At 36.1% G+C, this 24,904-nt stretch overlaps 1 protein-coding gene across 1 annotated transcript in view; it reads left to right on the forward strand.

The window, feature by feature from the left end:
- The window catches only part of USH2A (usherin), a 686,930-nt gene that overhangs the window by 497,905 nt on the left and 164,121 nt on the right, over window positions 1-24,904 (forward strand). The window contains exons 47-48 of the mRNA XM_055333895.1: window positions 8,417-8,612; window positions 12,437-12,605. Of these exons, the coding sequence (XP_055189870.1) occupies window positions 8,417-8,612; window positions 12,437-12,605 (365 nt within the window). The remainder of the gene's footprint in view (window positions 1-8,416; window positions 8,613-12,436; window positions 12,606-24,904) is intronic.

The following is a 24,904-nucleotide window of genomic DNA, read 5'->3' on the forward strand; positions in this document are numbered from 1 at the left end:
TCATGTATTATAATAATATATACAGAGAGTGTATCAGCCTGTTTGATTATATGCATGAACTGCATTAACTCATCTTTGTCTTGGCCATAACTTATATGACATCTGTAGCACAAGCATTTATGCATGTTTTTTTTCTATTGTAAATAAACCAAAGATGCTCTAGCACACAATGTCGAAAGATCACATGAGCCCTTCTAGTTCTGTAAGCTGCTCCTCCAGAAACAAACTCTGTTTCTACATCACATTTTCCATACTTGTCATATTATCATCAGCTGCTTCTATATCCCAAAAGAATACTAACTAGTGATCGATAGCCCAGACATGTCTGGCCATGGCCTACACGTGCCCTGGGTAGTTCATTTATTTGCCTTGGTGGATTTGCTAGAGTGGAATTTAATCAATAGTTAATTCATTAATTCTGGTCCTTGAAAATGTAGAGTCTATGCTGGATGAAGATAGCTAGCTGGCTCTGGCTTGGATTGAAATATGACAAACACAGGAGCTGACAGCTTCACTTGATGCTGGGCTGCCTGGAAAGTTTACTTATTTATTTTCTATACATAGATAAGCTGAAAAAGAGAAAAGAGGAACATAAACAGGAAAGAGTTTTATTAGTTACTGCTAGTATTTCAAAATGCATGATTTCCAGGGGCGAGGGTCAAAGGAAAGCAGAGAGAGAACACAGATCATGTCTTTCATTGTCTTTAATTGGAACCATGGCAGTGTTTTCAGCTCCAAATCAGTTCAGGGCTGTATTATTGATGAGGAGTCTGTGGTATAATGTCTTTGTAGCATTTGCAAATAATTGTTTGAAAATTCGCCTGAAGCTACTGAATGATATAAATGATATTTTTACATACCAACTTCTCAGAAGCCTTTATGAAAGCAGCACAGGCTGTGTGTGTCTTTAAATGAAGGTTAAACCACTATCATCATTTATAAATCCCCTTATGTGCTCAAATTATTTGGTTTGGGGTTGAAAATAGCAAAAAAGGTTATAGCTTGTGGAAAAAGAATTTTCCTCTTTTTGCCTCACCAAACTTGAGGTGAAACTTTGAGGCCTCTATTTTTTTTTTTTTAGAATATGACTATATATATATATATATATATATATATATATATATATATATCCAGAGAATCATTTCTTTTTTTTTTGAGAATTAATTTTTTTATTTTATTTTTATTTATGATAGTTACACACACACACAGAGAGAGAGAGAGAGGCAGAGACACAGGCAGAGGGAGAAGCAGGCTCCATGCACCGGGAGCCCGACGTGGGATTCGATCCCGGGTCTCCAGGATCGCGCCCTGGGCCAAAGGCAGGCGCCAAACCGCTGCGCCACCCAGGGATCCCCAGAGAATCATTTCTATCCTTAATTTTCCCTCTCTGACTTTTTTCATGACTGATAGCTTGAACACTGAAGTAAAACTTTGTATTTTGTGTGGAAAAAAAAGTTTAGGCTGTGGTTTATTTTATTCTTTTTTTTTATAGAGAGAATATTGGACTGTAGATGTAATATGTCAAATTAAGTCTTCATCCATATTCTAAACTCCCTCCCTTACCAATATGGACAAGTGTAGATACATACTAATTTGGACTAGAACTTTCTGTTAGAGTTTTTTGTTTGTTTGTTTTTTGTTTTGTTTTGTTTTTAAAGTAGGCTCAATGCCCAACATAGGGCTCAAACTCACAACCCCAACATCAAAAGTTACATATTTTACCAACTGAGCCAGCCAGGTGCCCCTCTGTTAGAGTCTGTAAGGGATATGGGAAGGCCTCTTAAAAGGGATCACTTGAAGTATATTTACTATTGTTGTACAGATAAAATCAAGTCTTATAATTCAGGAATTATTGTTTTAATAGCCAGTGGGTTCTGATGATCAGAGACATGTTTTTTATTAAAACACCTCACAGAATATTGAGCTTACTTTTAAGACTGCCATCAGTGTCCCCATTTCCTCAGCAACCCCTCTTTCCTAAACTCCGATAACTTCTCTACCTCTTGAAGCTCCCAGAGAAGTTGCTCAGTGCCTGAGGTAGACTGTGTACCTCTCAGCAAAATACAGCTCTTCCTAATTTATTTTGGCCCTTAATGGCCACGCTGTCCCCTGTACTCTGAACACCCATTCATTTCTTTTATTAGATCCATTCCAAATCCACTTATTCATCATGGGTGTCTTGAAGAGGAGGACTCTCCCTCCTAATCATGGAGTTTAAACATCACAGTTTTGGTCATTCTCGTGTCTCAAAGACATCTCCCCAGACTCCAGTTTCATGTATGCAATTTTCCATCGATTTTCTGTATTGCTGTCTACCCACCACCTCAAGCCTCAGAAGTTCATTCTCATCTAACCCATCATCTTTTCCAACGTCCCTTTTCACAAATGCACCACCACCTGTGTACTGTCACAGACATATATCTTTGAATTTGTTTAATCCCCTGAGTTCACTAAATATCAACTTTGGTATGTTTCCTTTTGAAGCATCTTCTTATATGTGTTTCTTTCCTCCATTTCTAACACCTCGGCTCAAGTTTTCATCATTTAAGTTTATGTAACCAGTTTATGGAGCTGTCTTTATTCAATGAGATACAAAGAGGTAAAATCTTTGCTTTTTGCTCATTACTTGCTGCCTAAACCATAATCCTTTGGCTGTGATCTTCTCAACTCTTGAAAGCCTCTCCGAAACATCCTATGGCTTTAGAATTATTTTTAGTTATGAGTCTCACTTTGATAATTAATATTCATGATCAAGTATTAAAAAGTCTTTTCTATCTCCAGCAAAATACTAAGCTCCTGTTTGATTCAAAGATTCTACTGTTTCATAAGCTCAGGCCTGATCGCCACTTGCCTGGTCCCTTCTCCTTGTTCTTTCCCTCCTTTTATCCAGTATGTTCTCCTCTCAATGTTATTTCACTGGCATCACTGGGTGGCCACCAAAGCTCTCTGTGTGTCAGGTGGCACCTTCCTGGACAATTGTGTTTCCCTTGGGAGGTCCCAAGAGGATCTCTGCATAGCCAAATTTCTTCACACGAGTGTGATCCTCAATAACTGATCTGTTGTGGTGCCAACAGTAGGACGTCCCAGGGACTCTTCTTCCTGGAGTGTCCTCTTCCTAGAAGGCTGCCACCACGAGCGGTGTACCTGCAAGCTGGCTCAAGCCTAGCTGTGTTGCAAAGCATCTCATGGCTCAGGAGAAGCTCACTGATCTGTGCCATGTGGCACTCTGCATTTTACCTTTTCATTGCAGCTGCTCTGGACAATACCTAACCTCTAATCTTTCTCTAAAGGAAAACACTTTTTCTTTGCTTGTTTAAACTGTCAAACTCCATGTCAAGCTGTTTGCAAACTCCTTACTATCCTCCAAGGACAGCAAGAGATTGAACTTACACATTTTTGCATCTCCGTAAATACCAACCACGAGAAACAAGTGCTTCCAATTTCTCTGCTTCCAGTTTCTTCTAAGTGACATATTTGGAATGCTTTCTTCAGCCTAGGGTATGCCAGTGGAAATTAGGGGGTGGATTTGATGTCATTCTTCACTAAGTAAATAATTAACTCCTCTTTCATCCTTGCCTCAAAAACCTCCAACCTCCAATGGCTTTCAACACACTCAAAAACACACTCAGTTATTTCTGTGTTCTATAAAATCCTACATCATCTGCAATCCCCCAGTCCAGCCTTCCCCATCCCTCCTGATCTCATTTTCCAACATTCTATCTCTTGCTCGGTCTAGTCCACTCCTATTAGATTCACTGGCTGTTCAACAAGCCTCAGTTCCTTTACACATCCTGTTCCCTCTGCTTGGAAACTTCTCTGGGCTTGTTTCTCCCCTTCTTTCCGATTTCTGCATGGAAGAAGCAGGCCTGCTCAGACTACCAACCTGGCATATGATATACTTACGTGTTTCTTTACTGTCCCTCTTCTCCAAGAAAAATGTAAGTTTTATGAAAAAAAAGGGGTGGGTGGGTGGGCTTTACCTATCTTGCTCACTGATCACTAGAGAACAATGCCTGACATCTATGAGGTATTTCATAAATACTCACTAAATATTTAGTGAGAGTTTCTAAAACTCTCCTAGAATTCCATTTATTTTTGGTTGTTCTGGGTGATGAGACAGTGTTAAAGAGCAGTTTTATCCTCAGAATTCAATAGAACCTTGCTGTTCCCCTTAGAGGTGAAATACCACTTTTAAATGGAGAAACTCATTATCTGTCATCCTCAGTTTGGGGCTGTAGTTCAAACTCCCATTCCCCATTCACATTCTTTCGTAGTTGAGTTACTAATGTAGCTCACTGACATTTTTCTCTACCGCAAGTCTCTTTCACTCTAACTTGTCAGGTTATTAATTCCAACGGGCTTTATATTCTGATGGTGACAACACTGCACAATCATACTATTTCACTATCAAACTCAGCATGGTATTTGTGGGACTCCAGAAACTTTTTTCTTTTATTCAAATTTACCCTCCTTTACTGCTGGATGCAGTTTATTCATTCATCAAGTTGATCACATTAATCTTCCATACACACCCAGGCTGATTCCCGCCCCTTACTTTTGCTTATGTTGGTTTTCCTGCCCAGAATCTTTCCATCCTCATTCCCTAATTCAAGTCCACAGCCATTTGTCCCATGAGACCCTCATTGTTTTGTGTAGAACACAGTGATCTTTGCTTATGTGTTTTTATAATATCTGTAGCCTAAACACATTTAAACACTCAATTTTACATTGCTATATAACATTTAAATGCTTCGTGTATACATGTTTTATATCTCCTATTACCCAAGCACACACATTTTGTCTTGATTTTTCACCTATTACAAGTTGCGCTAAATATCCTAATACATAATTAAATATTCAATGCTTTGAGAGATGAGAGTTGATATTTTCATCATACATTTATTTAATCCTACATTAAAAATTGCCCGATCATTTGTGATAGCCATAATCTGGAAGAACTTTAGTGTTACATACATAATTAACAAAAAATGACCAAGTTGAATTGGAAAGAAAAAAAGGTTTGTGTAAACATGATCAGGAAATCCAGATCCACAATCGAGACTGATATCATAAGGTATATGAAGTTTTTTCCCCCCCTTTGGCTCAAACAAAATGGTAATAAAATATTGGAATAAAATATTAAAGAGTGCCCTGGGAACCCTAATTCTTCATAAAAATTCTATCTGTCGGGACGCCTGGGTGGCTCAGTTGTTGAGCCAGCTCAGCTCAGGGTGTGATCCTGGGGTCCCAGGATCAATTCCCACATTGGGCTCCCTGCAGGGTGCCTGCTTCTCCCTCTGCCTGTGTCTCTGCCTCTCTCTGGGTGTGTCTCTCATGAGTAAATAAATAAAATCCTTAAAAAAAAATTCTATCTGTCCTGTAACATGTTAATATTCACCTGTATAGAGGTAGGTGATAAAGAAATGATTTTCCCATACTGCTTTCTATCCTCATGTTATTTTGTACTTCCTGAACTAAGAATTAAAAGCGACGATTTATTGTGGTGGTGGCCACAGTAGTATTTAAATCTACTAACAATGTGACATAATTTAAAAAAAATAACTCCAACTAACATGTCTGAACAATCAATGAATCCATGTATCAAAATATGTGTAGATATAGAGGTTTTCATCACAAACTATTAAGGTAGCTTGAATTTTATTCCCTAGTGTTCTGGAAGTTAAACTCCAATCATGACTTTATGAACAAATCTACCAAAAAAATCCATACAAGGATTCACAGTTGGTTTATTTTTCTGCTTAAGCAAACAACCTTTATTAATCTATACCAAAAAGCTTCAGGTTGTTTCCCCAATATTTAACATTCATTCCTATGGTATAAGAATGTTTTTTTCTATGTTATTCTTAAACCTCAAAGGTATGAAACCGTTAATCCAGTTAATAATGGTGCATATTTCTCAGAGATGTCTTTCATTTCAAATCAGCAACCAAAAGGTTTTTCAGGGTCATTCTCTTTGGTTCTAATGAGAAATATATAGGTGTTAAACCCGAATCTTCTTTGATCATTTACCTTCATGTACCTGATTCAGATCCTCAAAAGCAAAACTGTTCATGTTATCACTAAAAATATAAGCAGTTTCATTTCACGGTTATTCTCTGCTAGAAGAAGAAGTTACAATGGCATGGTAGTCTATATGGTGTTTTCTAGACTTTACTAATTCACTGGCTTTTGTGGAAAAGTCAGACCCTTGAATGTCATTTAATGTAGTCTTTCCTGTAGTTGATTATGCAGTGAATACAAAAGAGGAATCTGGAAAATGTGGAATTAATTTTGAGAGTTGGATAAAGACTTTAGAATAATAATGGTGACTATACAAGTCACCTATGAAACTGTTCTCTTGTAGGTGACATTAATTTCCTATCTACAGAGTCTTATTAGTGAATGTGTTATGTTTGTACCCCCAAGAAAATGAAATAATAATTTTCTTTTCTTTCTTTTTTTTTTTAGCAGTCTATTAAAATGTCAAGGTTTATCTTGACTGCTGCTTTTTAATGTAAATGTTTGGGCTTAATTGAATTCCTAATATATGATGTCACTTGGAATTCTGATAGGGTCCAGTAATTTTGCCTGTAAAGATATATTTCTTTTTAAAATGAAAGTATAACAAAAATACCATCTAACACAATGGCAGAAAAGTGGTCACATAAGTTATTGTGAGATTTAAAGAGCTTTGAAGTAGAGGGACTAAGCTTATGTGTGCTTGCTCTCAAGTATCTACTGGAATGTTTTCTATGTAAAAGTGGCCTGTAACTATTTGTTACTGATTAATTGTTATAGTTAGAAATTCTAGAATTATAAAAATAGAATTAATCTTGAATGCCAGAGTTCCACCCCTTTTTTTGAAAACAATGAGACTAAAAATAATTATTTTTTTTTTTACATTTACCTAGTGTTTTGCAAATAGTAGGCTATCCTTACCATGCTCAATTGCAAGAATATGTCATATCCAAATCTCTGGGGCTTTATTAAGAACTTTAACTATTCTGCTTACAGAGCTTATTTAAAAAATGCTAAAGATAGTACGGGTGTGTTATCTAGGCTGTATCATTCTGTCAAGTAGTCCTAAGTGCAGAATTAAAGTTTTGTGGCATTAACCTGAGAGTGAATCATTTTATTCAGGGTTGATTCCTAGTGGACAGCTTGATGTTATGATTTCATTTATTTCAACAAATGAAATATTAATAGATCATTGAAAGTGCAATAAAGTTTTGGTCAGACATTATGCTCTTATAGTATACCAACCTCCCCTGCAAAAAGTAAACTCATATTTATGATGAAATTGTTGCTCATTTTTTAAGAATCAAGCAAATGCTAGAATATGATGTAAAGATGTAAGCAATGTGAATGTACAGAATGATGTAAAGATATTTGTTATGGGAATCTGCAATTCCTATTATTTCTTACCACAAAACATATCTGACCGTGATATTTAAAGAATTATTAGAGAAACAAATCTGTTTATGTCAGTCAAAAATTAAAATATGTCAAAGTAAAGTATATTTGGAGGGATTTTATCAAGTTTATTACTTGATATAATTTATAAATAAATACATTCATTGACTATTTTTACCAGTTGATAAGTTTACCCATTGATAACAAGATTTCACCAATCTTGGCATTTATTTTGGCTACAAGTAACAAAACATCAACAACAGAGGCTTGAGTAAATAATTCTAGAGGTTGCAAATTGCTGCTGGCATTGGTTCAGCTATAGCAAATAACATGGTGGCCTCTCTTTGATTATTGTGATCTTTCTCAAGTGGCTGCAAGATGATTGCTAAGGTTGCAGACATCATGTTTAGCAGAAAGAGAAAGGGGGCAGGTGATGCCTGTGCCACAAAGGCTGAAATTGCCTAGGAACCTTCAGAGGCTCCACTGTGGTTTTCTAGCTGCGTATCTATGAGCAGCTATGTGACCATATCACTAGTGTGAACTGGGAATGGAAGGCAAAGTGAAATGATTTTAAGTAGAGATGAGATCTACCACACGTTCTAATTTCCACCTTATTTTCCACCTTATCATGTTGCTTGTGTCTTACTTTTCCTTACAACTCAAAATTTTCTGTTCATTTTCCTGCCTAGCCAAAACAATGGTACTTTTCTCCTTGTCTCTGAAATTCAAAGTGGACTCTTTAAAGTAGACTCTTGTCATGTGTTATCCTCCCAAAAACTTACCTAGTTTTCATTGATTCTCTAAACACATTGTATGGTAGTAGCATATATGAGCATACATATATTAGTATATATATTATTTTGCTTCAGCTTCTTAATTAAGAAGTTGTTGACAGGATGGACTTTTTGACCAATCTGGGAGCTGAACTCAAAGTACATGAGGCTGATGGTGGCGATGCTAAATGTTGTCTACTCAGAGGTATTGATTATTCTATCCATTGCAGATCCCTTCAAGTTGATTGGATGTCTCCAGGGAAGCCAAATGGCATCATTCTTGGATATGATCTCTTACGTAAAAAGCATTCATGCCCTAAAATCCAGAAGTTAAGGAAGGACCACAGTGGTGTGCTCTGCAAGGCAGTAAAGTGTCAACAACCTAAAACTGTCTGTGGACACAGGTGCTATTCTCCTGAAGCTAAGGTATATCTTTTCAAATGAGTCAGTGAAATATGTTTTTCTCACTAAACACTCCAGGTGAAATCATTTGCTTCTTAAACCACGGTTTGTCACGATCAATTTTTCCACTAGTCTATCAGGAAGACCCTGCGGAAAAGAAAGAATGCTTTATAAAAACCCTCTCATCCTCATGAGCATCTTAGCCTTCTCATTTTTCATCATCTTCACAGGAAATATTAGTTTATTGAAATGGTAAGGAACTCCTGAATTTGTATTTGATTGAATGACTTGAATTTTCCCTACAACAAATCCATTCAGATACAAGTGGCTGTTTGTTTACATCACACCGATGAGTAACTGTGAACAGGACCTTCCATGATTTGTCAGAAATATTTTAAAATTATGGCCATTTGCAGATTAATGTTCATATTAGTTGCAGTTTAGGAATCAGATCAATAACACAGCCAGACAGAGGAGTTTGTAGATGGCTTTTATTGACAAATGATGCAGAAAATCCTTACTTTGAAGGTAGGATTTCATATAATGAAATAATGTTCCTATTTGTCAACAACAACATCACACATTTAATGACTAAAGCTGTTACTAAATTCAAAAGATTCACTGCAAAAAGACACAGTAATTAAGAAAGTGAGTTGTCGAAGCAATATGGATCAAAATACAAATTATTACAGCTGACACTGGCCAAGCAGTGGCTATCAGCTAAGAAATGTTATAAAACGAGCAGTTACTAACTATACTTTTTTTTTTGACACATAGGCTCCAGAATTGCCATCATTCCTAAGATTTACATTATTTTAGGCCATTAAATATGCACTATCTGATGAACATACTATCATAAAATTAAGTTTAGGATTTTTGAAGGGAAAAATGCTGGAATAAATTTGCCCATTAAAAATGTTCTCTAGGAGGGATCCCTGGGCGGCGCAGCGGTTTAGCGCCTGCCTTTGGCCCAGGGCGCGATCCTGGAGACCCGGGATCGAATCCCACGTCGGGCTCCCGGTGCATGGAGCCTGCTTCTCCCTCTGCCTATGTCTCTGCCTCTCTCTCTCATTCTGTGTGACTATCATAAATAAATAAATAAATAAAAAAAAATGTTCTCTAGGAGAAAGAAAGAAATCTTGATGCCTTAAGCAGAGGCTTATTTTTATTTTAAGAATTAAGGACACACACGGGTATTGACAGTTAAAGAAAATAAAGGAAGTCAATTAAAATCTCAAGAGAGGGGATTCCTGGGTGGCTCAGGGGTTTAGTGCCACCTTCAGCCCAGGGTGTGATCCTGGAGACCTGGGATTGAGTCTCACATTGGGTTCCCTGCATGGAGCCTGCTTTTCTCTCTGCCTCTCTCTGTGTCTCTCTTGAATAAATAAATACAATCTTAAAAAAAAAATCTCAAGAGAAAGTAATTGCTTGTAAATTTGTTTAGAGTTAACTATGAATATATATTTCTTGGGTTAGAGGTTGGAGAGGAGACTAAGAATTTTTTGGCTAATTCACTGTAAATATCAGAAGAATTCAAAATACATATACAAAATTTACCAATATATTCAAACCCCAAGGAACATCAGACCTGTAGAGCTTGTTAAAACCCAGGTTGCAGGTCCCACTCCCAGAAACTGATTTGGTAAATCTTGGGTGGGTTCATTTCTTACATTTTCCTGGGTGATACCTCTGCCTCTGTTCCAGGAACCCTATTTTGAGAACCACTAGACTGCAGGCTTGCTTTGAGAAACTAGAGAAACAAAAGGTTATTCAAATTTTAGGTACATGTTTATCAACTCAAGTTATCAACTCAAGAGACAGCTAACTTGAAGACTGAATTAGAAGATTAAGAAATACTCTGATTATGTGGAGACCTCCCAAGAGAAATAATGGCTTGAAAATGTCACTTTGAGGACCCACCAATGATCTAAACGAAAGGGCACTAAAAAAAACAAAAAACAAACAAACAAACAAAAAGCCACAAGTTTCATTTGGCTAAAGGAGCCTGAGAATGGCAATGGAAGAATTGGAGTGAGCCAGTACTAATGGGCCACCACTAACTAAAATTCCACAAGAAAATAATAAGGACTAGAGAATTGGGACACCTGGGTGGCTCAAGGGTTGAGTATCTGCTTTTGGCTCAAGGCCTGATCCCATGGTCCCAGGATTGAGTCCCTCATCGGGCTCCTGCAGAGAGCCTGCTTCTCCCTCTGCCTAGGTCTCTGCCTCTCTCTGTGTGTCTCTCATAAATAAATAAATAAATCTTAAAAAAAGAAAAAGGACTAGAGAAGCTTGCTGAAAGAAAAGGCTAGATGTGCTTAAGTGTCTAGAAACACATCTTATATGAATTGGACTTTAACAAAGGCTTTAAGACCACACAACAATGGGCAAGATTTTAGGTCACTGTCATAAAACAAGAGGAAGGTATGCGTTGTTTTACCCTGAAAGCAAAAATGACCAGCGTCCTTAAATCCCAAATGAACGCAATAATTTTTTTGCTTAAACGCGGGGCCTAATTTCAAAATTTACTTTTCACGCAGAGTATGGCATCAAAGAGAAGGATCACCCAGTTTATCTTTGGCATTAGGTTAATTTTGAATCTTCACTGCTAATAACTAAAGACAGAAAAGGAACCCATTACAGTTGGTTTAGCATGGCTACCTGAGAAATCACAGGGGTGTATTTTGAATTTAAGAGCCCTATTTCTTTGTTCTTTGATGATTTTTGAAAAATGAGTGAAGTACTACACTCGTCGTGCTTTTGAAGACTTAATCCATGTTCTACCACTATATATTGAGCTCGATTCACATGTTTATTGCAAGCTAGAAATAGCAATTGTGCAAAATGGAAAAAGAAAAATACCTCTTGAACAGTGGTTGATTTTGCCTGCCACAGGAAGCCTCTATCTAATTAACATGACCTATGCCAAGTGTAGGTTCTGAAGCTACATTTCAGCAACTAGTTAGCATTTGATTTGTGATATATACAGAGCGTCAGTCTCTCAGACCTCAAGTGAGCATGCAAATAATTATTTGATTGTTCAAGCACATAATTTCTTTTATAGCTCCTGGAAAAAAAAAAAACCACCACATTGTTAAAAGAGCTTTTCAAAATTAATTTCCATATAAATTTCTTTTTTTTACATGATGGCTTATGGCATATACATATATATATATATGTGTATATATGTTAGACTCTGTTGAAATTGCCTTGTCTGAAGATTGGGTTCATAAATAAGTAATCATATAAATTATAAGGGAAATGCTATTTATTAAAAAAAAGAAAGAGCAATGAGAGATAGGTTTCCATAAATGTGTTCGAATCAAACAGTCGTTACAATAAAAACATATATAAAGGCAATTGTTCATTTACAATTCTACATCTTGGGATGCCTGGGTGGCTCAGTGGTTAAGCACCTGCCTTTAGCTCAGGGTGTGATCCTGGAGTTCCCTGCATGGAGCCTGCTTCACCCTCTGCCTGTGTCTCTGCCTCTCTCTCTCTCTCTCTCTCTCTCTCTCTGTCTCTCTCTGTATCTCATGAATAAATAAATAAAATCTTAAAAAAAATTGTAAATCTTCTTTACATTGGGAGCACTGACATTCAAAAGAGAGTTCATATTTATAGACTGCAGTAACAGCACAGAGCATGACTGAAGTCTAAAAGAGGTACATTATATCAAATAGCATATATAGAATTTAAATGATGCTGGGAAGATGCGTTTTTCAAACTTTTGAATTTTCTCAATAACAGGTCAAGGCTTATTAGAATAGAATTGTATCATATGAGATATGACGATATAATGCTTTTAATTAAACTGATATATCTTTAACCTCAACTCCCAACTTCAGGTTTGTTGTAATGGAGTTCTCTACGACCTCCAGCCTGGACACCACTGCTGTGAAGAGAAGTATATCCCATTCATTTTGAATTCCACTGTGGTTTGTTGTGGTGGCCGAATACGAGAGGCTCAACCAAATCATCACTGCTGCTCTGGGTATTACACTAGAATGCTACCAGGTGAGGATCATTTCCAGGTGTGCTCCATGTTGGGAGCAAGAATTGTTGTCCTCTTCAAAGTCTTCTAGCTGGGCTAAAATCAAGTTGACATGAGACAGATTAACAGGAGAAAATCAAATTTGATACCGTGCATGCAAGGAATCCACACGGACATGGAATTTCCAAAGACAGCCAGGCAAAATGAGGTATATGTGTCATTCTGAACTACGGGGAAGGGGTAGGGATCTGGGACACTGGAGGAAAGGAATGGACTTTACAGAGCGACAGGAAGGAAAACAGATGTTTGGTAATTAGATGTTTGCCCTGCCATACAGATGGGTCACTCAGATGAAATTTATCTCTGCTAATAACCATTATTCTGGGAAAGACCCCCAATTTAGATTCTTCTATGTAGTTAAGGGAGACCGCACAGTCTTGATTGCCTTTAGCTCAAGATAATTTTCATGCTAGAGTGTCCCGTCTTGGAGAGCTGCCCTTGGCCCCTTACATCAGTAATCTGGGAGTCTCAAAAGGCCAAAACATGACTCATGCCTGTCAACCATTTCCAGCCTCTCCTCAACAAAAATTTAATGATTTTTGATAGACAATGATTTAATGATTTAATGATAGACAATGGCCTGCTTTAAATATCATCTCTTCTTTCAACTGTGTTGAAATCTCAGCAAGACTAGGTACAAAAAGAAAGGGAATACGAGGGACTGATGGTACATACCACATAAGGAAATATATCAAGACCTGGTAACTCTCTTTATTTTGTGACTTATTTCATTCCCATGGCTACATATTTCCACCATAAATTCTGTGATTTTCTGAGTGTTCCACTCTATGAAGCCATTCTTCATTTCCTCCATTTCTATTCTGGACTATGCATGCATTGTCTCTGGATGGATTATAAACACAAATTCCATTTATCTGAGACTAGTCCCCTGTCAGGCTAGGTAAGGCAGAAAGAGGGTTGCCGTAAAGAATAGCAAACAGGGATTTTTCCCTTTTTACCCTTTTCTTCCCCCTTCTGTCAGATGACTGAATGAGTATTGGCCAAATTTCAACTACCCAAAACAATGTCCAGATAATAACAGTTGGTATTTATAAAACACAAAGTCTCTGGCAGGATCTGTATTTAAAGCTTTTACATATGACACTTTATATAGTTTTAACAGCTTTAGGAGATTGATATTTTATCTAAAGTTTACAAATATGGACTCCTGAGTGGCTCAGTGGTTGAGCGTCTGTCTTTGGCTCAGGTTGTGATCCTGGGGTCCTGGATGGAGTCCCACATCAGGGTCCTGTCAGGGAACCTGATTCTTCCTCTGCCTGTGTCTCTGCCTTTCTCTCTGTGTGTGTGTCTCTCATGAATAAATAAATAAAATCTTAAATATATATATATATATATAATAAAATAAAGTTTACAAGAAGGAAACAGGTTTAGAAAGGTAATAAAGTTTACAAGAAGGAAACAGGTTTAGAAAGGATCAGTAGCATTGCCAGATTCACATAGGTGGAAATAGAAGAAATGCAAGGCAAATCTTAATATATCTTTCCAAAAGCCATACTTTACTCTGCTTACTCTTTTTCTTTTTAAATCTGTTATTTACTTTATTTTTTCCAAGTTTTTATTTAAATTCCAGTTAGTTAACTGGAATGTTAGTTTCAAGTGTAGAACTTTGTGACTCATCACTTACATATAATACCCAGTGCTCATCACAAGTGCCCTTAACACCCATCACCCATTTAACCCATGCTCCCACCTCCCCTCCAATAACCCTCAGATGTTCTCTATAGCTAAGAGTCTGTGTAGCCCCATGTTTATAGCAGCAGTATCAACAGTATCCAAATTATGGAAAGAGCCCAAATGTCCACTGACTGATGAATAAATAAAGAAGGTATGGGATATATATATATATATATACTCAACCATCAAAAAGAAAGAAACCTTGCCATTTGCAAAAATGTGGATAAAACCTGAGAGTATTATGCTAAGCAAAATAAGTCAGTCAGAGAGAGACAAATACTATATGATTTCACTCATATGTGGAACCTAAGAAACAAAACAATGAGGGGGAAAAAGGAAAAGGCAAAATACTCTTATATAGCCAAAATATATTAATATGTGTTAACATGGTTTTGAAAGTGACTATTCCAGACTTCTGAACATCTCCATTACCACCACTGACAGTTACTATCTATCCTGGAAAAACCATTGAAATACAGATTTTTTTTTCCTACCACCCAAGTTTAATGCCTATGTCTTCAGAATCACAGAAATAGGTATGGGACAAAGAGAAAGCTAAGTGTTCAGTTGCCCAAGGACAGCTGAATGCTTTGAGATACCTAGTTTAACAGGAAATTTATGCCAAACATCTAGTTAATTAGGTTATTGCTCAGTGTACTTTGTGTTTGGCATAAATATATTGATCCGATGTATGTGAAATGAGAAATTGTCTTACCCAGCATCTCTTCTGCAAAAAGCTGGAGCAAAAAGGAAAGGTGAAATAATTAAATACTACGCAAGTTTATTCAAGATAGAGAATCTCTACTCTTCATAATTTTTCCTCAATGTTAATAGACAAATCTGTCTTTACAGAAATACTGCTATTTCTTATTCTCCTGCAAAAATACTTTCATAATTGAATAACTCTTAATCAATGAGATTTTCCCAATAAGAAAACACAATGGTGTTGGAAATAAGGATTTTATAGGAAAAGGTTAACTTCTTTACACTGGAAATCATCGTTTTAGCAACTAATCAAACTCTGCCAAATGCTTTATTTTCTCAAAATAGTTTACACTTTGGGAGTCTTCTACTACACTTCCTATCTTGCCTCCCCTGCAAAAAGTTGCCCCGAAAATAATACATAAACAGATGAGATGGGCATGTTCTCTCATTCTCTTCTTTCCCATTGTTCAGACAATGGACCATACCAGGTTTTTCTCTAATTCCAGCATAGGACTAAATAATACTGTTTTTATTTCCAAGTTACATTAAAATTTTTGATGTTAAGATTTGCAATTAACTGTTTAAACTCTGAGAAAATATCCTCTGTCCCTTAACATTAATGAAAAATAATTGTTTGCATCTATCATGGCTATTAACTCTTAGATATGTCTGTCACTTTTCTCAACCCTAACACAAAGTTTCAGATTCCAAACTAAGAAAACAATCATTTAAAAAATAAAATACAATTCTAAGGTGCCTGAGTGGCACAACTGAACTGAGCAACTGACTCTTGGTTTCAGCCCTCAGGTCATAACCTTAGGGTCCTGGGATCAGGCCCTGGAATGGGATGGGCTCAGCTCTTAGCATGGAGTCTGCTTAAGATTCTCTCCCTCTTCCTTGGCCCCCTCCCTGACTTCAAGCTCTCTTCCTCTCTCTTTCTTAAAAAAAAAAAAAAAAAAAAAAAAAAGAAAGAAAAAATTGACTCTTTTTCCCTAAAAATAAAATAAGCTATGGAAGGCCAAAAGTCATATATTGACCTTACACAAAACTTTTTTTCATTTTTAATTTTATTTATTTGAGAGAAAGATCACAGATAGAAAAAAAGGAGACTTGTCACTGAGCAGGGAGCCTGATGCAGCCCTCCATCCCAGGACCCTGAGATCATGACCTGAGGGGAAGGCAGACACATAACTGACTGAGCCACCCAGACACCCTCTACAAAACTTTTTAAGAAGTAATTTTTAAACGAGAATTTCTAAAACCTTCATGATCTGCCTATGACACATACTCAAACCTAAGCATTTTTTAATGATTTCCAAACTGTTGAGTGTGGCCCATATTCGGATTCTTTTTAAGTAGTTCATTTTTCACAGTATTGGAATGCCTACCATGGTGTCAAGGGAAAAAAATGCAATCTCATGGGATAATCAAAGAGAGTGTTTTGCTGCAATCATTAATCTCAATGTACCTAAATGAAGAGATTATATTACGACCTCTATCCTTAGCCAATAGTCTCTGTTAACTGCTTTAACACTGTTTACATCAAGAAAGCAGACATAGTGACCCCAAACCATCTTGTATCTAAATGCAATTAAAATTCAATCAGTACGCTGTCAGTCCAAGGCTAAGATGGGTATAGGCATTTTGATATTTATAGATAAGTCTGAAATATTGGTTAATAATATTTACTTCATTTTTTTCTCACAACTTCCCTTTATAGCACCCTCGAACAAAGAGTGGCAGAGCAAAGAATGCTTATTCCACTCCCCTTTTTTTATAAATATGCTAATGACCTCAAGCTAAATGTTAATGTGGGTCATTCTTTGATAAGAATAACAATTAACTGTTAAGACTGCATGGTAGCTTTTAGAGAGAAAACATTTTCAAGCCTGTCGTGAAATAGATTCATTTTGAGAGGTTAATGAAAAGGTGACTGATCCTTGTATCTTATGTCTAATAGACCTTTTTTGAGGGGGAAAAAAAATCAGTTTTGCTCCTCATTGATATAATCCACATCTCTTTTTATAAAGCCTCTTCTTCTTTCAGTAACTGAATAAGAAACTAAACCAATTAATATTTGTTATCCTCAAAACTGGTTTAAAAAAAAAGTGTTGGTTTTTCCCCAAATATATATATAGATGTAGACTCTGTTTCTTCTAAGACCACTGTTGTCCTAAATGATATTTAATTAACTGGTGCTGCCCCTGTACCAGGAGGCACATTAAAGAAAGTTTGCCAAGAAGAGACAACGCTCTCTGGCCGTGTAGATTTAAAAAATATGACAATCCTCTAAAGTAAATATTAATTCCCTATTTTGCAGATAAAGGCTTAGAGGGCTTAAGAAAACTGCACAAGCTATACAGGTAGAAACGTTATTATTTTTTTTTAAAGGAGGAATTTTAAGATAGATCTGTCTGATTGCAAAGTCCTTCCTCTCAGTCACAAGTATTATATACTGCCACCTGTATTTCAGAGAGGTAGTGATACTTCAAAACACATGATTTTAATTTTTAACTAATACAAGTTCTTATAATATATCAGATCATTATTATTACATTATCACTTTTACTATTATCATTATTTCATATTTAAGTAAAGAGAAATGCAACAGTTTTTAACTATAGAATATCTAAATATATTCTCTTGGGCAGCCCCGGTGGCCCAGTGGTTTGGTGCTGCCTTCAGCCCAGGGTGTGGTCCTGGAGACCCGGGTTCGAGTCCCATGTCGGGCCCCTGCATGGAGCCTGCTTCTCCCTCTGCCTGTGTCTCTGCCTCTCTCTCTCTCTCTCTCTCTCTCTCTCTCTCTGTCTTTCATGAATAAATAAATAAAATCTTTATAAATATATTCTCTTAACTAAATCATGCATCTTGCCATTTTATTTTCTACATTTATAATAGGAAACCATGACCCAAAATTATCAACTATAATCAATAACATTTTATCTTTAATAGTTTTTTCTAATTTTTTTCTTTTTAGTTATAAAATTTAGAAGGCTTCTAAATTAATGGGACAGAAATAGCTTTTAGAAACAATTTGCATAATTCATTTAAAGTTTTGTCTACTTTTGATACTATATGATGAAATTAAACAGTGATGCTGTGAAAAAAAATATGGCAACCACATATGAAACCAAGTTTGAAAATCCTTTTACCCAGAGGAATGTAACAAACAAGTACAGTGATTTTACTGTTGACAGTAAGTTCATTTCTCTTTCATCGACCTCTAGTAGAATCAGCACAAAAAATTTAGAATTTTCTTCAGCTTCTACATACCATGTTACAGGATCTTTTCAAAGACCAGCAACTAAGCCACTGTCCCCTGCATTCTAGGAATTTATACCTTGAGAGAAAACTGATTAAGCCTTGGCCCACTCCTCATTATTTTTCCTAGAGAAATGAAATTGTGTTTACATAAAAATCTGCACACAAATATTTATAGCAGTTCTACTCATAATTGCCAAAAAACAAAAATAGCTCACATGTCCCCCAAATGCCAAAAATTAGAAATAGCTCAAATGGACAAACTGTAATATATCCACACAAAGGAATACTACCCAGCAATCAAAAGAAGCAAACTATTAATAAATACTATAAAGATACTATGCTGAGTGAAAGAAGCCAGTCTCAAAAAGTTACGTACTATGAGATTCCATTTATATGTCACATGGGAAAAGATAAGCTGTAGTGATAGAGAACGGAATCGGTGGTTGCCAAGGCTGATAGATGGGAGGAGAGTGTTACTGTGAAAGAATAGTACGGAATTTTGGGGGTGATAAAATTCATTTGTAGCCTAATTGGGTTTTTGTGTTAAAATTCACAGACTTATGCATCCCCCAAAGGTCAATTTTAAATGGATGATTTTTTTTTAAGCCGTATGCTTTAGAGTTCTATTTCTATTCTGTAAATAGGAAAAGTAAGACATAGGAATGAAACTAAGTCACCCAGTTCGTCAAGATTGAAATTTGCAGATTAAAAATTAGATTGAGCTCTTAGAGATACTGTCTTATGTAATATTGTGATGACTTCATACATGCAACTTAATATGTTTTTCTGGTATATTGGTGGAACAGAAAGAAAATTTATCTCTATGAAAATTACTTTGAAAATTCCTATTAAAAAAAAAAAAGCAAGCAGAAATGTTCCAGTTAGAGACTAAGCTCCTGATTTCAGTTAATGATGTATATGATCATATTCTAATAAAAGAACAAAATTCTGTATAAGATTTTGCTGGTTTGATGCTGAGTAACTACTGGATAAGAATGATGGGCTTTGGAGTCAAACCGACTGGCTCCATAGCTCATTACTTTCACTTATTAGTTGTTTAACCTTCATTAAGTTACTTAAACTAAATATTATTAGTAGGAGACCAATGTCTCTGATTTCCACTGAGCTCCCGAATTAGAACCCCCAAAGTTTTCATGTGCAAATAGAAGGAAAGTTTTATAGTAATTGGGGAGCATAAGAGTAAATGGCGTTAAGAGGCATCCTGTAGATGACAGGGTATAGTCTCTTATGAATTATTCTAAAGCAAAGACTCAAGTGTGTCCACTTTCATCAGATTCTATTAAAGGGCAACTGGTTCATAAAAGCTAGGAATCAAATGTCTAGTGAACACTGAGATCCTATGAGCTCAGGGATTGTCATTGATCCTTGTAGATTCTAAGAGACCAAGCAATCCTTTAAGCTGACTTTTAGCAATTGACTGGGGAAGTCACAAATAGCTCCCAACCTTTAAAAGAAAGAGATTTTCCATTTTGCATGACATCACAGTCTAAAGTCTAGACCTAGGAAATGTGCTTTATTCTGAAAAAAGGGATGCTTGGAAACTGTCCTTTGTGTGCTACCACTGTCAACAAATACAGAGAATCAATTTGTCAAGCTTTCTCAGGAACATAACAGAAGATCATCCACACATGTGTAAGAGTGGAGTTTTAAAGAGGAAATCAAGCATCTTTAGTGTATTAGTTTCCTAGGATTCCTGTAACAAATTACCAGAAATTTTGTGGCTTGAAACAACACAATTTTATTATCTGACATTTCTCAAAGTCAGAAGTTCCAAATGGGTCTCACTGGGCAAAAATCATGGTGGCAGCCAGGCTGCCTTCCCTTCTGTAGGAGAGACTCCTTCTTACTCTTGCCACCTTCCAGAGGCTTCCCACATTCCTTGCTTAGGGGCCTCCTTCCAGCCTTGCAATGGCCAGCCAAACCTTGCTCACATACCGTTATCAAACTTAATTCCATCTGCTATTTTGATCCCCTTTTGCCATGTAACATAACATATTCACAGATTAGTACATGAACATCTTTGGGAGGTCATATTTACTTACCATGCTAAGGCCGTGGTTAAATAATTGTAAGAATTAAGGTGTCATTTCTGTAAACTTGGGGCATAATTATCCCAAGTGAATAAAAAAAAATGGGAGTCTGAGTGCAAGTGTATGAAAAACTGCTGAGCATAGATCAATTACTCTAAATTAAGCAGCTGTCTCGGGGATTGGGGAGAGGATGGAATTAGGTTGGGAACTACAGCAAGTGAGGAAGCACCGTCTTGTTAATGGCCCTTAAATCTTGGACAAACTGCTATACTAGTCATTTATTTTTTTGGGTGGGATGAATAGGATATTATAAGGGTTACTGGAGGGAATAGCAAGTCTTTTCTGGAGGCGTGTGGATACAGTGGATCTGACTCTCTTCAATAACCACCTTTTTGTGTGTGTGTGGATTTTTACACAGTTTCAAGAAGGACATAGCCAGATTTATAAAGACCTTTACGACTTTAGCTTCCTCTCTGAATCCCACATCTAAACTTTCCTTGCTCCAGTGGGTCTTGAAGACAAGATTCAAGGTCTGAAACATAGATCATGAAGGCATCAGGTATTAGAAATTAGTCTGTACCACCATCATATTAGAGGCTGTGGATTCTTCTGGGAATTCCAGAAAGAGGCTTTGGGTCCACATTTAGTACTAGCATCTCATTAACAGAGTGGATCTCCTCCCATCAAATGTTCCAGAGTGGAATTACTAAGTTAGCAGAAATGTGTGTTGATTAAAGAGAAACAAAACCAAAGGCAGAGTCTGAAAGGTCTTTGAAATTTCTACCTCTGAGGCAGTTTGGTTCTTCCTAGGAAGGAAGGATAGAAACAGTGGAATTTGTGGTAGATAATGTAGTCCCAGTATCAGTTAAATATGAAAACTTCTATTTCTACAACTGCATGAAAAGTTCTCTTTTTTGTGTTAAAGGCAGTTATGGATTGACCAGAGCAGCCACTTTCACAGAGAGGGGTTCTTTTGTCGATGCTTGTCCTTTCCCCTTTTTTATTCTTTCTAGCTAAAGCAGAGCAAATGTTCTTCAATGTCCCTTTTCCTTACGATAATGACTGTCGTCTTTGTGTAGCCTAGACATAGATATGTCCCTGTTCTTGGCTTTATTTAATACTTAATCTGAAAAGCTATTAATTTGATCTATTTTTCTCTTTTTTTCTGAGCCAAAGTATCTTCCAAGTGCCCAGCAAGCTTTTGTAATTTAGAGAGAAGGTATAGTCTATTATCCTATCTTCTGATTTCTGAGAAATTATGAAATCTTGACTTCTATTGAGACCAGAGTTTCCTAGTGGTAGCTAAGTGGTCTCTGAAACTAAACATAAAATTAGGTTTCCTATATTTATGGAACTGGACTTTTTTTTTTATTCTGGACTATTTTTTATTGTGTATATATAACAAAATTTATTACTTTATTTTTAGGTGCATAGTTAGTAGCACTGAATACATTCGCATGGTTGTGCAATTATCACCACCATTTCCAGAACATTTTTATCTTTCCAAGGTGAAACTCTGTGCCCATTAAATATTAACTCCCTATTGTCCCTTACTCCTAGCCCCGGACAACTACCATTCTACTTTCTGTCTCTGTGAATTTGACTACTCTAGGCACCTCATATAAGTAGAAGCATGTAATATTTATCATTTTGTGATTGGTTTCTTTCACTTTATACGTTTTCAGGGTTCATTTATGTCGTAACATGTGTCAGAATTCCATTCCTCTTTTAGACTGAATAACGTTCCGTAGTACGTATATACCACATTTTGTTTGTCCATTCATCTGTTGATGACTATTGGGTCGTTTCCACCTTATGACTATTGCGAATAATACTGCTATGAATATTGGTGTACAAATAACTGTTCAAGTCCTGCCTTGCGTTTCTTAGCTTTATACTCAGATGCGAAATTCCTGTATCATATGGAAATTCTATGTGTCATTTATTTAAAGAACTGCCATAGTATTTTTCTCAAGAGCTGTGCTGTATTGTATTCCCAACAGTGATGTGCAAGCTTATTATGTTCAAGGGTTCCAATTTCTCTAACTCCTTGTTAACATTATTTTCTGTTTGTTTATTTATAACAGCCATTCTTCTGGATATGAAGTGGTATCTCATAGTGATTTTGATATGCATTTTCTGAATAATTAGCAATATTCAACATCTTTCATTATGATTAGTGTCCACCTATATATCTTCTTTGGACAAATGTCTATATGAGTCTGTTAGCCATTTTTTAGTGGGTTGTTTGTGGTTTTGTTGTTGAGTTGTAAGAGTTCTTTAGAAATTTTGGATATTAGTCCCTTATCAGGTATATAATTTACAAGTATTTTCTCCCACTTGTCTTTTTATATAGTTGACAGTATCTTTCAATGTGTAATACTTTTAAATTTTGATGAGGTACAATATACCTATTTTTCCTTTTGATGCCTTCTACTTTTGATGTCATAACCAATAAATTATTGCCAAATCTGATGTCATAAATATTTCCCCCTACATTTCTCCTAAGAATTTTATAGTTTTAGTGTTTATATTTAAGCCTTTGGTCTGTGTTGAGCTAATTATTGTATATGGTATAAGGTAAGGGTTCAACTTCATGCTTTTGCATGTGAATATTTTTTTCCCAGCACGCTTTGTTGAAAAGACGGTCTTTCATCATTGAATGGTCTTGACACCCTTGTTGAAAATCATTCGGTCATTTTTGTAAAGTTTCATTTCTGGGCTCTCTATTCCATTCCATTGGTCTATCTGTCTGTCTCTGTATCAGGACAACAATGTTTCGATTATCAATTGTATCTTTGTAGTGAGTTTTGAAATCAGGAAGTGTGAGACCTGCAACCTCGTTCTTTTCAAAGATTGATTTGACTATTTGAGGTCCCTTGAGATTCCATTCCAATTTGAGGATGGATTTTCTATCTATGCAAAAAGTATCATTGGGATTTTGATAGAGATTGCATTGAATCTGTAGATCACTTTGGGTAGTATTGACATCTTAGCAATATCATCGTCTGATCCACGAACATGGGATGTCCAGTTTATTTGTGTTTTCTTTAATTTCTCTCATCAACATTTTGTACTTTTCAATATTTAAGTCTTCCATCTTCTTGGTTAAGCTTATTATTAAGTATTTTTTAAACTATTTTAAATGGAATTGCTTTTTAAAAAAAATTTCCTCTTCAGATTTTTCTTTCCTAGTGTATAAAAACATAACTAATTTTACACGTTGGTTTTGTATTCTAGAACTTTGCTGATTCTTTTACTAGTTTTAAGTTTGTTTTTTTTTTAAATAGAATGTTTAGGATTTTCTACATATAAGGTTGTATTGCCTGTGAACAGAGGTAATTTTACTTCTCCCTATTCAGTTGGGATTTTCTTCATTTCTTTTCTTGTCTAATTGTTCTGGCTATAAATCCCAATATTATGTTGGAGACAAGTGGCAAAAGCTGACAGACTTGTCTTCCTGATCTTAGGAAAAAGACCTTTACTGTTGCTTATAATGTTAGCTATGGGTTTTCATACATGCCCTTTATTGTGTTGCAGTAGTTTCCTTCTGTTCCTAGTTTATTAAATGTTTTTATAATAGAATGGTGGGGGATTTTGTCAAATGTTTTCTCTAGACCATTTGAGATAATCATGTGTTTTTCTTTCTTCATTCTGTTAATATGGTGTATCACACTGACTTTCATATGTTGAATCATCTTTGCATGTTTTCCAGGAATAAATTCTATTTGGTTATATTGTATATTCATTTAAATGTTCTCTTGAATTTGGTTTGCTAACATTTTATTGTGGATTCTTACATCAATGTAGTTTTGTTTTTTCTGAAGTGTCTTGTCTGGTTTTGGTATCAGGACAAAGCTGACCCGGTCTAGTAATAATGCGTAATAAAATAATAATAAATTTTATTAGGAAGTATTTATTCCTCTTCAGTTTTTTAGAAGAGTTTGAGAAGGATCCCTATCAATTCTTTAAATGTTTGGTCAGGGATCCCTGGGTGGCACAGCGGTTTAGCGCCTGCCTTTGGCCCAGGGCACGATCCTGGAGACCCAGGATCGAGTCCCACATCGGGCTCCTGGTGCATGGAGCCTGCTTCTCCCTCTGCCTGTGTCTCTGCCTCTCTCTCTCTCTCTCTCTCTCTCTCTCTCATAAATAAATAATAAAAAAATAAAAAAATAAATAAATGTTTGGTCAAATTCACCAGAGTTTTTCTTTGTTGACAGGTTTCTAAGAAGTGATTCAGACTTGTTAATAGTTATAAGTCTATTTAAAATTTATATTTCTTCATGATTCAGTCTTTAGATTATGTGTTTCTAATAATTTATACATTTCATCTACTAGGATGGATTTTGACCAATGAATATGGACAAGAATGAGCTCAAGGATACCTGCTGAGAGTTCTTGTCCAATTTTTATATTCTTTACACATATGTCCAAAGTTAAATATTGCCCCATATTTTTAATGTCATTTTGATAAGCAATTCATCTTGCTTTTGCTAACCAAGTTTTGGCATATCTCAATCTCACACATAGACAAACTAATTGATGGA

This window comes from Nyctereutes procyonoides, unplaced genomic scaffold (assembly GCF_905146905.1).
Source record: "Nyctereutes procyonoides isolate TBG_1078 unplaced genomic scaffold, NYPRO_anot_genome, whole genome shotgun sequence".
NCBI classification, from domain to species: Eukaryota; Metazoa; Chordata; class Mammalia; order Carnivora; family Canidae; genus Nyctereutes; species Nyctereutes procyonoides.